This window comes from Coloeus monedula (assembly GCF_965178545.1).
Source record: "Coloeus monedula genome assembly, chromosome: 1".
NCBI lineage: Eukaryota > Metazoa > Chordata > Aves > Passeriformes > Corvidae > Coloeus > Coloeus monedula.
Window position 1 is genome coordinate 68,038,707 of NC_138781.1, and position 17,408 is coordinate 68,056,114.

General features: G+C 40.6%; 1 protein-coding gene across 1 annotated transcript in view; it reads left to right on the forward strand.

Annotated features, from left to right (window-relative positions):
• Positions 1-17,408, forward strand: part of JARID2 (jumonji and AT-rich interaction domain containing 2) — a 213,779-nt gene that overhangs the window by 151,190 nt on the left and 45,181 nt on the right. Inside the window, exons 4-5 of the mRNA XM_082284973.1 lie at positions 739-908; positions 14,968-15,144. Coding sequence (XP_082141099.1) covers positions 739-908; positions 14,968-15,144 — 347 coding nt within the window. The remainder of the gene's footprint in view (positions 1-738; positions 909-14,967; positions 15,145-17,408) is intronic.

Genomic DNA, 17,408 nt, shown 5'->3' on the forward strand with positions numbered 1-17,408 from the left:
TACTCAGGCATGCTGTAAAACTAATCAGAGAGTGCCACTCCACTGCCCAGTACCAGGACTGAACAAATTCACTCCATGCATGTCCTTCATTCTTACAAATTTATCCCAAATCTTACTTAACCCCACTGCCAACCTCTTTGCTTATTGTCTTCTGGGCTGTGGCCAAGCAAACAAAAATCTTAAGGTTTTGACCTGATGTCTTCCCTGTCAAAAAGATCTTCTCCTAAAGGTTTTGATTTTTTTTTTTAAGAACTGGGCACAAATATATATACCTTATCTATTATTACGTATTTATGGAAATAAGATTCTAGCAGATTGGAATAAATTAAAACCTTAATGGGGCTAAAATAAACCTAATTTGTAAATTAATTAAAAACAGAAAGCAATGAGCACTAACACTTAACAAAAAAAAAAAAAAAAGACATTTTCATGGTGCAAAATACAGATTTAATTTCCAAATAAGTGAATGGTAAACTGTAATTGTATCATGTGCAAGAAGACATTCAGAACATATGAAACAGTAGTCACAGATTTTACAGTCAAGCTGTTCCCTTTCTGGTTTTCCAAATTGTAGCAGAAGATACCAAAGGATAAAACAAATAAAATACTGTCTTCATAATTGACCCCGGGGATTTGGTACTGGTAGGAGATGGATTCAGGTCTCTGTCTCTCTCTTCTAAAAGGTAAATTTTTATGTTTTCTGCCTAACATGTTTCTGATGTGCTCTTGTTTCCACAGGCCAAGGCTGCAAGCACAAAGGAAGTTTGCTCAGTCCCAGCCAAACAGTCCCAGCACAACTCCAATAAAGATAGTGGAGCCGTTGTTACCCCCTCCTGTCACTCAGATTTCTGACCTCTCCAAAAGGAAGCCTAAGACAGAAGATTTTCTCACTTTCCTCTGTCTTCGAGGTAGGTGTCTTGCAGCAGCCCTGGGGCACAGTCTCATTCACAGAAGGAGCTGTAGCGCTGCACACCAAGCAACAGCCAGACAAATGTACTGGAGCTGCACTTGAATGTATTGCGTGCATTTCAGCTCTCAGCAATTCTTCAGCAGGAGCATTCGAGTTCGTGGTTCTAAAGATAATAAAATGAGCCTGGTAATAGTGCAAAAAGAAATGTCTTTTATGCTTGGCTCTCTGATACCCTGAATAGGATTTTGTCTAGCTCCCTTAAGTCCTCCCCATCCTCCTTTGTTTTGTCTGACTATAAACTGAAGAAGTGCTTAACTTGCTTGTGTACTTGTTCCTGCAAGAGGAGAAAATCTTCTTGGAAATTCCCCATCTCTGCCTACTCACTGTCCTTTATTGTTCAATCTGAGTCAGGCTTTCCATCTGACAGTGGGTGGAGGGGTTGCCATTGTTCTTGTCCACCTCAAGAGCTGCATTATTCCTGTGTTGATAATTAAAACAGGTGAGCTCCTCCTCTCAGCAACCCAAGTACAAACGACACATCTGAAATTGTGGAGTGAGATACCTGAATCACCTCACAGTAACAGGTGCCTGAGCCTGGCTGGAGCTGTGTGGTGTGTCTGGGATCAATGGGCTGTGTGTCTGCAAGCCTGCATGTCGAACTTGGGGGACCTGAGCGTGAGGTACAGCTCAGTGTCTAGATTAAGCTAGAGAAGGAGATGTTACTTGAGTGGTCATTTTTCTTAGGACTTTCCATGGCCCTGTGTCCCAAGTCATGTACTGAAGATAGCGTCTTTCAGTTTAATCCCCCAATGGTCATGTTATCTCTTGCGGTATGTTTCTCTATAGGTGCTTTCCTTGTCTCCTTAGTCACTGCTCCGTCCTCTGTGCTGGAATGATGCCTTTTGCTGTTTTTTTGTCCCATTACCTGCTGAAAGGGTGTGCATTTGTTACAGATAGGCTTTGTCTGCAAAAGTCTTACCTAGTGGGCTGAATCTTTCAGCACTTGCATTGGAGTTCCCCTTTCGTAGGTCTCTGTTGCATCTGTGGACAGCTGTGATCAACACCACCCGTAGCTTCCTGCTGAGGCTTTCTCACCTTAATGCAGTGTGGTTTGATTTCGTTTTTCTTCTCTTCTATAAGATTTTAGGCTAGTGGTACCTTTAGACTGGTTGCTAATTTATCCAACTTGATTCACATCCAGTATGGAGCCTCCATCCTTTTGGGACCTCTGGTAAAGCAGGTGGGTGGAGGGGATAGAGGAGGGTGATTTGGTAGCCTTTGTGTTTGTTTAAAGGATGGAAAGGAGCAGAATCTAATGGAGTTTAAAGTGGCATCATGGTCCTCTGAAATATAATCTGTGGAAATGTATTTCTAATTTAGTGTGAGGTTGATCAGTCTGTTGGCAGCATGTCACTGCTGTGATCTGGGCCAACTGCCACAGTTGTTGGTGGGAAGAGTCAGATGGGGGTTGTGTGTGTGTGTCTGTGTGTGAGTACACATGGCTGCATTCACACACTTGTTTCCACTGCTTGCTAACTAAGCATGTGTTATTTATAGCTTTGAAGGCACTTGCACTTATAGAAAGGCAACCTGTGTGGGGGTGTCACTTATCTCCACTTTCATTTCCTACTCTCTTAGCACTCTCTTAGCATTCTGGTTTAGCAATGCAAATGGGAAGCATGGGTACTTTAGTCGTATTCCAGTGCTTCATGTTGTTGGTTTTTTTGTTGTTGTTGGTTGGTTGGTTTGGTTTTTTTAAAAAATTTTTTTAAAGTATTATTATTTTTATTTAAATCAATGGCTGTTTAGCTCTTGCACCTGTAATTTTCTTCTTTGTTATTCATCTGTGGCATAATTGATGTTTTGTACTGTCAGTTAAGAACTTCCAATTCATTCCTAATTTCTTCAGTATGCAGGAGTACTCGTACATTTCTGACAACACGTGCATTCAGACGGCAAGATCACAATTACAATTATGTTAAAAACCACAAGGGAAAGTCTGCTCTGAGTGCCACACATAGCAAGTTCTTGGTGTGCTTAAACAGTCTGAAGAAAAGCAGAAAGGGAAAGCTGTCAGCTTTCTGTTTCAGCACCCCCACAAGCTTATTACTCCATCACCCCTGTATAAAACGTGAAAAGAGCCAGTTAAAAAGAGGTGGGGGAATCTTCTTGGACATCAGCTACCTGGATCCTTCTCTGTGGAGGATCAGGAGAGTGCTGTGGCTTGGAGGGAGGACTGGGTTGTTCATACTTGTATTTTCATCGTTATGGCTTCAGTGCCTGAACTACTGTGTCCTTCAAGAGGTCCTGGCTGCCTGAGGTTGTGTCCATTTGGCCTCTGGGAATGTTTAGCTCCAGGTGGCTGTCTCTTTTGATGTGTCTATTTCAGAAAAAGGAGATGGAAGCTGGTTGCTAATGCTTGTAGGGAGTTCATATAGCAGTGTGATGGTACATCCAGCTCCAGAAAGGTCCCAGAAGTGGCTTTCCAGGGCACTGGCAGGCTTAGTTGGGTTCTACTCTTCTGGTGGTGCCTAGTGAGCTTGGAGAGGGAAGAGCCAGTAGCTTACTAAGACCCTGCATAGGGAAGACTTGGGATTTTTTGGAAGGGATTTATTTTGATTTGGAGCCTCCGTGCTATTATTTATTGATGTGTTGAAGGTTTCAGAACTGTTGCACCGCAACAGGTGGTTGTTCTGACTTCTGTCCAGCTGCATGTGTCCAGCTTTGTCTTTTTGTTCTTTGACGATGAAATGCAACATGCAATTGCATGGAAATAAAAACACACTCACAGGGTTGTTGTTCAGCAGTTCAAAAATCTTAAGTGTAGTAGTGATAAGATCCAGAACAGTAAATCGCCATGTTTGTTTAATTAAAAAAAAAAAATTAAGTTAGGACTATATTAGGTCCTAGTCCTTCAAAATGCTCTGGTGATACAGTCCCTGGATTCACAATCAAAGTCTTTTTTTGGGCAAAGGAGTCTTTCCCAGGATTGGTGGGAATGCAACTGAGTGGTCTTCTCTGTCCTTGTCCCACCACACCCCCCAGCGGTGTCAGAAGCAGAGCATAAATTTGCCACACAATAGAATAATGAATCATTAAGGGTGGAAAACACCTTCAAGATCACCAAGTCCAGCCTTTGACCAAATTCCACCATGAATTCACATGTCAGTGTGTACTTTTATTTTCTGGTTTTAAACAGAGAAAGGTAATAATCCTGTCACCACTCGAGGTTCACTCTTCATTGTTCTTGCGGGGTTTATTTTGAGTGGGAGCAGCTGAATTCTGTCAGTGAAGGAGCAATACTATCATGCTACAGTGTGGAAGGAAGGCCCTTGACATGCATAAGGTCCCATACTTAGGAGAAAAAGTACCATTTACCTGTCCTGGTATGTGTAAGAAAATCTAATGATACAAATAATTTTAACTCCCCCTGCCACTCCATTAGCATCCTGTAATTTCAAAGGGAAATAATTTAACCAAGATAACCTGCTTGGTTTCATTATCCAGAACACTAAAGCTTTAGACATATTTTTAATTAGTTTGTTTTTCAAACTCTTGATTTGATAATACACTGTACTAATTACTTTTTAAAGGTAAGTGGAGCACAGTGAAAAAGCTGTAACAGTTGATGAATATCTGAGCACCTTGGAATACATTTCTAAACTGACCAAACTTGGCAAGGCTCCTCTGCTTTCTATTATTTTAAAATCCTCCTTTTAAAAAAGTTGGTGGGTTCTTTTTCGTATTTTATTAAATTGTGACCTAGAATTTTCAACACAAGGAAGGGAATTATACAGATATCTCTGAAGTGTTTGTCTGCAGTGTTCTTATCTTTAGTAGCTTCTTTGAAGGAGCCTGTATGCCCTTTGCCAGAGGCATAATTAGTATCATCTTTCAGCAGTGTGTAGATACGAGTGTGTCATCTCTGTGTGGTTGTACAACAGCTCTCACTTTTACTGTGTTTTCTGCCTCTGATCATATTTTTCTTAATAGCTTCTGTTACAGTGCATTTAAGTTACCTTTGCTCTTTGTAATTATTTAGAGGTTAAAATATCATGAGTCAAATATCAGACTAGAGGAGGAAGGAGAAACAACTCCCTGTGAGCAACAGATCTTTGGCAAAAGGTGGTAACAGGAAGGCTGTGATTAGGAGACTACATTTTAAGAAGTTTTCCCATGATCAGTTTTCTAATTAAGCTGAGCCTCTGGGAGTTACATGCTAGAGAATTTCAGGGATTCCTAAATAAAGATGGTTTAATTGAGATCTCACAAATTGAGTTTTCAGGCTCTTCTATTCCGCAAAACATGTGGTTGTTCTTTTTCTTTGAATGCTGTTTTGACTTAATAATCTGATAATTTGTTGCAATTGGGCAAAGTCCAAATAAAAATTTTCACTATATCATGTTTGTGTGAACTTCAGTAACTTCTAACTTGTAGTGCAGTGTGCTCTTAAACAGGCTTTTTATTCTTTTAAACACCTATATTTGGGCGGTAGAAAGGCTTAGGGGCCTTTGATCCCAGTCTTCTCTTTTGAGTCCTGATAGGAGAGGTTGACTGTGTCAGTTCATACCTGCAGAGATTTTCGATTACAATGGGAGAGCCCCCAGAACCAAAACTTGGGAGCTCTTAATTTATGGCATGTCAGAAAACAACTGTTAATTTGCCTATCTTTCAGCAAGGCAAAAGGTATGTTTGCTGTTAGTTCAGTGTCAATAGGTACGGTAATGAACGTGTGCTGTACTTGGAGAGCTGCTGACTTGGATCAGTCACATTCTTGAAGCACCAGCCATTGGCACCGTGGAGACTTGCTCACCACATCAGAGTAAGCAGATTGAACGGCACAGCAACTTGATTAGGGTGGAAGCAAAGCAATGAAATGCTGACACTATCCAAAAGTATGAGCTTCTTTTAAGTCTGGGTTAGTTTTTATAATTCCAAAATAACATTAAAACATGCAGACATGCAATAATTCGTTTAAAATACTGGAAGAAAAATTGTAATTGATTTTATTACTAAATCATTTAGTATTTGAAACGAAAATTTTAGGATGGATTGAAAAATCCAAGAATAAACGTTAGGGTGCTGAATTTTAATTGCACAAATCCTTTAATAAAAATAAGTTTGTATTTAGTAACTGTAATCTCAAAAATTTCTGGTTTAAAGTTAGGAGTAACATTGAAGTGTAGAATATTAGATACTTCTCTTATGTGCAGCCATTTAGGCCACCTGTGGAACATGAGCTACCAAGCAATTCTTGTGGTTTAGGACAAGAGTAATTAATCAGTGTTGGCAGGGAGAAGTGATTATACAGGCTCGCAGTGAACAGCACATGTGTGAAGTACAGAGAGAAGAGCCTGGTGACCACCATCATGGCATTATTTCTTCCCAAGGGAATGGAGTGCTGCTGGAGTGCCAAACCGCCAGGCATCCGTTCCAGTGGAAGATGGAATTTCATGTCAGTGTGTGCCTACTGGGAGATTTAAGAGATGGGAAGAGGTGCCGAATGAAGTAAGATAGAGTATCCTGTGTGTAGTACTAGAGCTGAATTAAAGTTTCTTCCAGTTTTTGAGCCCTTTCTGATGTCAATGACCCCAATATCTACCCCTGCAAAAAGCCACAGGATGCAGTTTACTGACTGAAAAGGGAGACTGATCTTGAGGTTTAGCTTTTGTATTTGCCACAGATTCACTCCGAATCTCTCAGTGAGTTGCTTAGTTTTTTGTAAAATGAGGATAAATATTTAACTCTGTATATAGGCATTGACATAGCTGGACATTGATTATGGATGAGCTACTGGCATAAAATCTGAGTGCTGCCATGGCAGCAGCAATTCAAAAGCTCACTGCCCAGGTGGGGAATGTAAAGTATCCTGGCAAAGGCAATTCCTGCCCTTCATCCCAGGCAAAAACCTCTGAGCCCGTTTCTCTAACCTGGGAATATGCCATAGGTTCAGTGTTACTCAAATGACTGATTTTGTGCTAGGGGTGGGGCCCAGGATCTCTTGGGTATGAAACACAGCCTGGTAGCTTTTTGGGAATGGCATCACAGTGGTTTGAAACTTCTATATTTGTTTTGTTCTTGGTGGAAGGGAACATGAAGTTGGGGTTTGAAGTGCATGTGGAAAGGGTTGGTTTTGAGGTTCACTGTAAAATCTATTCGGGCTGGTGGAGTGAAATTATTTTGGGATTGTCAGATACAAATTGTAAATATGAGAAGCACTCCTTTGGTTTTTTAAAATTTTGAGTACTCTGTTACTCTGGAGTGTTTTGCTAAGTTTGGAAAGTCAACCTTCGGTTGGTTTTTTTTTTTTTTTTTCCTGCATACTCACTCATTTCTTCACCCTTGCTCCATTTCCCTAGAAAAGGAAGAATTTTCTTTAGGTTTTTGGGTTTAGCTCTACTAGTTTGAAGAACAGACTGAGAAGAAAATGGGGTTTATGTTGCTGCGCTAGTTGATAAATTAGCTGTGACACCAGTGGCACCTTGTGATTCATACGGTGGCAGCAGAGGGAAGAGTTGGAGCTCTGTTTTAATTCCGTATTTGGGATGGCCTTTTCTTCCCTCTCGCTCAGGCACTGAGGAGCTCCCTCTGGGACTGTTCCTGCAGGTGGAATCACACAAGTGAACTGCAATTGCTCTTTCCTATAGAGTTTATGCAGTTTGTACTCCTTTAGCCTGGCTTGTTAAAACTACCATAAGGTGCAGGCATAAATTACATATATTTGCACTTCAGGGAGTTGGCTTTGTCCTGCCAAAACATAGTAAGTAGGACATATAATAAATGAGAAGCAGGCCCTAAATGTTAAGCATTGAGATGCCAGCACATCAGGAGCATTTGAGAGGTAAGGTTTTTCCACCTGCATTCAGCCACAAAATGGGGCTGTGTGTCAGAGAAGCCAAACCTCTGAACGTGGCTCACTGTAGGGCTTGGCATGCTGTGTGCTTTTCTGGGGCGGGCTAAAGTCCCGCATACCTTGACCTGCCCTGTGCTTAAATCATTCTGATGTCTTAAATTGTTTTAAGATTTTTCCAAAGCACATCTGGGTTATGTTTAATTGTTAGGGGGAAAAAAAGAGAGGAGCTACAGGGGGAGTTGGTGTAAATAATTCATCGAGAAGAATCCTCCAATTTTGCAGAAACCACAGTCCAAATTACAGAGAAGGCTCTTGGACTGAGATGATTTTTGTTGTGGTTGTAACATACCAGAGTTTGAATCCTGTCCAGATGAAAACATTTGGTTTGTACTTCAGTAAATACTGCAGAAACACTGCCAGCTAATTCTGAAGAGTAATGAAATAGTATTTTTGGCAAAGCATATGCACTTTCCATACTTCTGATTCCACTCTTCAGATCCAAATTCAGAGGGTTTTTTTAACATGTTTAGCTAGTCCAAGACAAAAGTTAATGTAATTTAATGAGAAACAAAACCATAATTTAGGAGGGAAAACTACACATTTGTCAAAAAAAAAAAAAGTAATAACATCATCAGTCAAATAAAATGGCTGAAAAAGAGTATAGTTTATTCTATTAATCAGGCACTTGCTGCTGAGGTCAACACATCTGTATGTACAGGCTGCAAAAGCATCAATTCTGCCTACTGTTAGTAGTGAGCCTGAATTTTGCACATGCAAAGGGTGACATCTTTCCTAGGAAATTGCTAAAAGTAGCACCATGACTTAAACCCCACATATTTTACTGTGTACTTATTGTTGTATAAGCACCAAAATGTTGTAATAGAGGACATGAAATACATTTGTCATTCTTTCATATGCATTAGGCCACACTTTGTGTGTAGTTGTGGTAATCGTTTTTCCTATATAGTTAAGTTTTCTTTTGTGTTGCTCTCTCAATAGGAGGAAAGACAAAAATATTCAAGAGAGAATTTCAGTATCAGTATCTGGAAACAGTTGCCAAACATACTTCAAATCTAGTTTTTTGAAAGAGCTGATTGTCTTCCCTTTTTGTAATAATTCATAGGTCATTGTAACCTAGATGAGTGGTTTTAAGAAAAACAACTCATCATTAATGATTCTCTCAAAATTTGCCACACGCAGCAGTATCCAATCCTAGGAGCTCTCATACTGGTGAGGAGAGGGTACGTAGGGTTGTGTCTGCTGTCCAAACTTTCTGTATGGCTTGCAATCCCTTAGTCAGCCATGGAAATTTGTTAGGCTTTCAAAATCTCACTATGAGGTCCACCTTTGGTGATTTGGCCTTTCCCCAGTGTTTTGGAGGAGGGGGAGAGGGCTAGGAAGTTCCCTCCAGGTTGCTGCCAGGCTTTGGCCATGGCTTCTCTGCTCTCAACTGTGAGAGTTGTTAAGCAAGAAAAGGTGAGTGGCACATGTCTGCATCAGGGCAGCAGGTTGACTGCACTATCAGATGGATGCCTTGTATAGAGCAGCCTTAACAGGAATGTCCTTTCCACTTTACTGTATTTGTTACTATTTCATGTCAATTATCCCTTCCGTATCTCCCTTCTCCCGTTGCTCCTGCAGCTTGTGTCCATCTGCTAGCATACCTCTTACCACTCACCTTTCTCCAGCCCCAGCACATCTGGGCTCCTCCCTTCTACTCTGCTGCTGCTGCAGTTTGCAGCCTTTCTTACAGCTTACTCCTTCTGCCACGGCTTCTCCTTCCTTCCCAACGTGTTGCAATTGCCCCATCCAGATCTTTGGTGATAGCATATGCTTTTATACAAATGTTGGCTGCAAAACAAATCAGCTGTCTTGGGGCATGGGGGGGAAGCATTTTGGAATTGTGTGCCTCCTAGGCATCATCAGGACAGAATGTAAAACATGCAGGTCCTACACGAGACTGGAAACATACTGCATTTAATGTTTTGTTTAATAACATAAAGTGATATATTATGCTACACATTCAATAAGTAAAAGTGTGCATAGAAATTTTCCAAATCTTTTCTTCAGAGCTTGTAACATTACATTACGGTTACAGCATTTATTAATGGACTTTAATTTCCTTAGTCTGGGATTTTAATCTGAATCAGTTCCCTGATCTGATTCACCACATGGCCCCACAAAAAAATTACACTGCCACAGTTGAGGTGGTGGCACAGGTATAATGAATGAGAAGAGGCCAGATGCTGGTAGATGTTCTGTAGGCCATGTTTGATGCCAAGAAAAATGTCCGCACAGCCACCAACAGTCTAGATGGTTCCTGCATGAAATGTCTTCTAAAGGAGTGGTGACAAGTCAAATTTAATTTCTAGGTTGCCCTCAGATTTGCTGAGTGTGTGGGCACCTGCTGATGGGGTATGTGGCAGAGTGGGTTTCTCAGGGTGGAGGGCTGCTTGTGTGTTTTCCCCAAGCTCTGGAGGGCTGCTCCCTACTCTCCACTTCATGTGCTCCAGTGCCCATGGTAGCAGCTGCCTGCACAGCGTGGGGGCTCCCAGCACAGAAGGAGACTTGTAAAATTTGATACAGCCACAGGCTCTCGTAACTCTCTCTTGCAGATTTTTCTGCTGTTTTCTTGGGGATGGAAAGCGAGGAAGTGGGGAATTGTATACCTAGAGTGCTGCGACCTGGCAGGCACCACCTCCCAGGCACAGATGTTGCCCTTTATTTGCAGCATTGCCGCTCTTCTCTTTTGCTGTTGGTTATTAATTCCAGTGTCACTCTTTATCTTACCCTTGGTAGGTTCTGAGAATCGCACTTTCGTGCTGGAGAGAGCAAGAGGAAGAGGAGGGATGTTTACTCATCTTTACTCTTGCTGCCTGGCTGGCAAATATGTGCAAGAAGGAACCAGCATAGCTGCCCCATAGGTTTCTGTTATTGAGTGTGTCCAGGAAGAGACAAACAAGGAGAGTAGTGATCCATAAATTTTACATATCAGGGAAGCCCCTACAACTGTATGTTCTGTGAATGTGTGTGTACAGATGTGGCTGCTGAACCTGCGGTTTTCCTTACTCTCATGTCATTTTGGAGGGCTTTTATGATCTTGCTGTCATACACCATTTTCATGGTAAATAACTGTTACACAGGGAGTAACCTGAGAGCAACAACTCTCAACAAAGTCTGTCTGTAAGGAAAACCACCATGGTCTTAACTTGCAGTGAAGACTGACTGGGTTTTTGAGGAAGGGCAATGTATTTTATTTGACCATCTGATACAGTTGGAAAAAACAAACTGGCTCTTGAGGGCACATTCTTCTTCATATTTCCAGTGGTCTTGAACATTCATGGCTACAGTAACGCTTCTTAGTATTGTTATATAAATCAGTAGCTTTGAGTAACAAGTGGGGTCCCCTGTACAGGTAGGCTGTGGCATTGTGTACACATCCCTATCTGATCTCAGAGAGAATGAAGGATATTTAGGACAGGAATCATTATTAAAGAAGGTCAGTGATCACATAGCTTCCACTCTTCACAGTGCAGTTTCATTCATATGAGTTTCATTAGTTCTTCAGTCATGAGAATTCTGAGTATTATTTCTGTTAAGAGGGGCTTTAGGGGTGTTGCTTATAAGCTCTTTGTTTGGTGTAAACCAGCAGTGCACATAAACCACTCTCACCTTAGATGTTGTTTAATAAACATGATGGTCATTCTTTTAGTTTGAATGATATCACATGTAAGTGTACTTACAGGCATGTCTTCCCTTCAGTTTGCTCATAAAGGGAATTTGCAGTGTCTTGAGCTTGGGCAGCCTGTTTCAATATTTTAAACCAGTGTTTTCTCAGCCTTTTGGACATGTTTAGCTACATAGGCTTAAAGTGAAAGTGGTTTTAACCAGTTTAACACATAGTTGTGAACAAATTATTTGAGGCTATTCCAGAACTGAAGCAGTATTATAAAAGATGAGGATAAAAATAGTTCAAATACAAAAATTAAGCAAGAAAACTCAGAGCGCTAAAATTTCTTTCAGAGTCTTCCATCCATAACAATGCTTAAATAGAACAAAAATATGCAAGTCCGGAATTTTTTTTCTTTCTTTCTGTTTGGCAAGTCAAGTTTAATAAATATGTAGGGAAAGCTGGTGGGAAGGAGGGGAGGAGACCCAGACTGAATGCCAGCTTTTCTCTAAGGTCTCATATTGCAGAGCACTTAGATCAATAAAGTCAGGGTTAGCGGGACTCTTCTGTGTTATTGGATGTTGCTAGTCTAACTTCTCTGGAAATGTACTTCCCAAACAGTCCCAGCTGTCCCAGGAATGCAGTTTAACCATTGTTGTTTGTAGTTCTCGATTGGAAAGAATTAAAAACTGTCATTCTGACAGAAGATTTATGCACTGAGATTACAGCAGTTGAATACCAGGAGTTAGGTGAAGTTTGTGCCTGCTCTCGAACTTGGGTAAGACTCTTGCTCCCTTCTAAACAGAATTACACAGTACTGTATTTTATTCTGTGCTTTAAGAAGAAAAAAAAGATTGCTATTGTAATAAAAACATTTGCATTGCAGATGATACGTTTTTGTTGGTTGCTGTTAAAAGCAGCTGCCGAAAAAAGCTCAGAGATGTGGAATTCTAAGGAAGGTGAAGCTCAGAGAACAGACACTGTATCTGAACTCCTATTTTAAGTGTCTCAAAAGGATACATTTTCTGAGTATTTCTCTAATTATAATAGGGAGATTTCAGTATGTGTTTGAATCTAATTTTGAGGGTTCCTAACAGTAAGGTTCTTTTACACCATCATTTGTCAGTGCACAGTGGTGTCAGATGGTGTCAAACTTCAGATTCTGATAAGAGCAGATGCACTTGCATCCAGTTTCTGAATCCATACTACACGCTTGGGTAACTAGATGGAAGAAAAACTCATTTATTTTTCAGACAGCACTGTCCTAGAGTAGCTGTTTTAGAGTCTTCTAGTTAGTTGCTGTTGAGACTTACCACTCTCCTACGAGTAGAAGAATTAATGTGCCTCTCAACACCTCTTACCTACTATGTTTGATTGCTTAGAGTGTGCCAGAAAGTTCTGGGCTTGCATAAAAAATGTGAAGGTTTTTTGTTTCTGTAAGTTGCTACAGCTTCCATGCCGTGAAATATGTCAGCAGTCTTAATTTGATCATTAGTCTATGTAAACATAAGAACTGTGGCATGCAAAAGCCTTTTCCTCCAGGATAACCATATATCTCCATACATTTCTGTCTAGGTTGGATGGAATAATACACTGTTTGGGGGGGAAGAATCATCCTGCCCTCAATGCTGCTGTAGTGTTTCTCCTGGCTGCCCCAGGGCTACCACTCACACATAGCACAGGATGCTGGTGAGGAGTTCTCTCTGCCCCTGAGGCAGCCACCATTCCAAAGGGGCTGCTAGAGAGGCCAAAAGCAAGTTTCTTTACAGGTAGGGGCTAAGCCCTCAGTGGGATGGAGGAGAGAATTGGAAGGGTCAAAGTAAGGAAACTCATGGATTGAGATGAAGACAGTTTAATACGCAAAGCAAAGCTGCAAGCAAAGCAAAACAAGGAATTCATTTGCTACTCACTGTTGGTAGGCAAGTGTTCAGCCATCCCCAGGAAGCAGGGCTCCATCACATAAAATGGTTACCTGGGAATAGAAATGCTGTAACACTGAATGTCCCCACCTTCCTCCTTCTTCCCCCAGCTCTTATTGCTGAGAACAGTGTCCTATGGTCTGGATTATCCCTTTGGCTAGTTGTTCTGGCTCTGTCCCCTCACAGCTCCTTGTGCAACCCAGCCTGCTTGCTAGTAGAGCAGCATGAAAAACAGGGCAAAAAATGCCTTGACACCATGCAAGCACTGCTCAGCAATGGCTAAAGCATCTCAGTGTTATGAACCTTATTTCCAGCACAAATCCAAAACACAGCCCTGTTCCAGCTACTATGAAGACAATTAACTCCATCCCAATCAAAACCAGTATACTTAAGAATGGATGATTCATTGCAGAAACAGTCTATCCCAGTTTTTGTTCCACATTTAGGTAATTCATTAATTAAAAAGTAATTTTTATAGTGAAGAGTGTTTTGTACAAACCTGGTGGAAGTGGAAAATATGCAACCAAAAAATAAGCTTTAGTTAATTATTGGCAATGGCAACACCAACAGCTGAAAACCAAACAAAACACAGAACTGCAGTTCTGAAGAGCTTGAAGCCAGAAGTGCTTCCTAAGGAAGCACCAGCCAAATAGCCACTACTTTGTGTTGGTCTCTAGCCCAGTTCTCTTAGTCCTTTTGTTTTATTTAGCTGCAGGAAAATAATTGAAGTGATAAGTTGCTATTATCCAAGTGTGCTGACTATATTTTTTTCCCTTTCTTTACCAAAATTTTTTCTTTGGGAGTAAGTGGAAGGCTCCTAGGGCGCCTGTCCCTGCAGGGGATAGACAGGAGACTAATTTTGAAGTAGAAAGTGATATCGGGCACATGGGAAGGTGCCCATTAGTTGTCAGCAGTATTTGTACATTTAAAAATCATGGGAGTGTCGTGGGAAGTAATCAAGAGATGAGAAGCAACATCCTCAAGAGGAGCACACAGGGAATCAGAAGGCCTTTCCTCTTTTTTCTCCCTTCCCAGGAGTCTGCTAGGCAAATATGCTTCTCAATGTCCTGGCTTTTGTCTTTATTTCTTACTGCAGAATACTGCAAAACATTGTGTACAATACTGTGGTGGTCTGCAAAGTATTGTGAACTTTAAATGCTGATGCTTTATTGTAATGATAACTTCAAAATACCTCTGTGGTGCAGATTGGTTTTTTGCTCATTTTTCTTCTGTTTGGAAAAGCTGTAAGCTTCCAGTTATGTGTTAAGACTTCAGCAAGGCACTTGAGCATGAATTTGAAATTAAGCATGTGCATTAGTCCTTTTCTGAATACACAGAGCTATTAATTAGGGCTTGTAGCAAGACTGATTGTCTGAAGTATGAATAGAATGTGCTTAAGGGGGGGGAGAACCCTGCTTTTCAAGCAAATGCATATCCTGTTTGTAAAAACTAATAAATAAAAACCCTCTAGTTAGCCATGCACTGGTGTGACCTTCCAGCTCCGAGTCCCACTCTTCCCTTGCTGTGCATGACACTGAAGTAGGTTATGATCAATATGGTTAGTGCGTTAAGTGAATGTAATGATGCTAATGAGACATTTCTTTATAATGATCAGGTTCTCCGGCCCTGCCCAGCAACATGGTATATTTTGGAAGCTCTCAGGATGATGAGGATGAAGAAGAGGAGGAGGAGGAGACAGAGGACACAAAAACAGCCACAAACAATGCTTCATCATCATGCCAGTCAACCCCTAGGAAAGGAAAAACGCATAAACATGTACCAAATGGGCAAGGTAGGTCCTAAGTAGTGCTGTTCTCCTGCACTCCCTAGTAAAGAAATTTATGGGCTGAATGTACTCAAACCTTGTCCATTCTTCTGGATCTGATTGAAAAAGTGGCAGAGTGAGATGTAGTGTTAGCATCTTACACTTTAACCTGTTTATTCTGACAACCTGTACTCTCTCTGTGGCAGAACTACCGCAGGGCTGGAATTATATACACACATCCACACATGTGTATATACACATATATACTGAAGTGGTGGTCAGTCTCTTTTCCATGTAACAAGCAATAGGACCAGAGGAAATGGCTTCAAGTTACGCCAGGAAAGATTTAGATTAGGTATTAGGAAGAATTTCTTCACTGAAAGGGTTGTCAAGGCTGCCCGGGGGAGTAGTTGAGTCACTGTCCCTTGAAGGTATTTAAAAGTCATGTAGATATGGCACTTGGGGACATGCTTTAGTGGTGGACTGGGATATCTTAGGTTTATGGTTGGATTCAATGATCTTAAAGGTCTTTTCTGACCTAAAAAATCCTATGATTCTGTGAGACGTATTTATATATATGTATACACGCACACATATATGCATATATATTACATATGTATTTATGTATATATATTTATATATATGTATACACACACACATGTATAGACACACAGTCACTCTGGCTTTTTTGAGACTGATGTTTAATTGAGAATGACTTTATCAAAGTTAAATATAAGCATTCATAAGTGTTATCAAAACACGTGTCAGGGGCAATACTTAATTTCTCTCATGTGGTATTGAGACCACACTTGCAGTGGGTTGATACTGCATTCATGTTGTTGATTGAAAGATTTTATGGAAGAAACTTTTTCAAGTCAGTTATTTCTCTGCAAATCAGCAAAAGCTGCATTAATTACACAGTAATTGTGTCATTATGTCCTTGTGCCATATCTTGAAAAATGGATCCATGCTTATTGCAGGATTACCTAGTGTATAATGGAACATTTAAAGCCATGCTGAAAATTCCTAGAGCCTGCTGTAATACTCCCCTGCCAGCATCCTGTGTGATGTGGTTCTTGCTCCAGCAAGAGCTCTTGTATCATAACACCTGTGTGCCATTTCTGCCTGACATAATTTCAAAATGTAGCCTATGTTCTCTGTTCCCTTCCTCACTATTAGTTTTCCATGAAAATCTTTCTTTCTGGTGACTGCCCCTTCAGCTCTTCTCCTCTTACTTAAAGGACTGATAGGAAGGTCTCTTTACAGCGCACTTTTTGAGAGGTGACCTGTGCCTTCTCTATTTGTTCTTTCATGCTACCTTGCTCCAAAGAAGAGATGAGTAGATCCCAATTACTTCCCTGTGCTAATCCTCATCTCTGCCTTTCAAAACGGAGTTTTCTATAAAGGGTGCCTTTGTTGCATATGCCAAATTTTTTTTTCATTACTGCATCTGAATCTGTTTTTATTGCGCACCCAAGCTCAAAAACTCACTTTTTGTGAATGATTTGTGGATAATTGCAAGGGGATGTTATGCCTAATAGCATTTCAACTGTCAGCTGTGACCAGGAGCTTTAATGCTTTACCAGCCATAGATCAAAACTTGGCACTTATGATTGGTTTCTAAATAACCCCCCCCAAAATAAGACACACAAAACTCTGCTTATGGAAAATGAGGCTGCATGTAACAGAACTGCTCCCTTAAATGTGATATATCACTGCAAAAGGAGCTGATCATGTTCCTTGAGAATGTCCCAGATGGCAGCCACTTGGAAATTAGCTCAAAACCGGAGACACCTGAAATCTTAATTGGGGGTAAGTAAAGGCAAACATAATGAGCCATATAATGGCTTCATAATCTTAATCAATATAGATCAGAGAGAGTGTAAATGAAGCTGCTGCTTTAATAGAGCTGCAAAAGACCTTTATAAAATACATAGGAGACAATGTGAGATGTTTTGACAAAGGTGAAGAAACAGGAATTCCCAGAGAAGGCAGCTGCTTCTTCTTCATCATTGTAATTTCTTTTTTTCTTCTTCTCTCTTTTTTATTTTTTTTAATTAAAATTTCCTTACCCAGGGGTATTCCCATTCTTCAGTGTCTGTTATGTTGGTTGACAGCCAATAGTATTTTTGTTTCATGTGAATAAAGTAGGTTCTGGTTCATGTGTGTCTGTTTTAAATGAGACCACACACAAAGGCAGACCAGGGACGGGTGCAGCAAATGAATTTAATCTAGCGTGAGAGTCTATTTTTAATGAATTAAAGTCTTTTGTTTTTAATATACAATGTGTA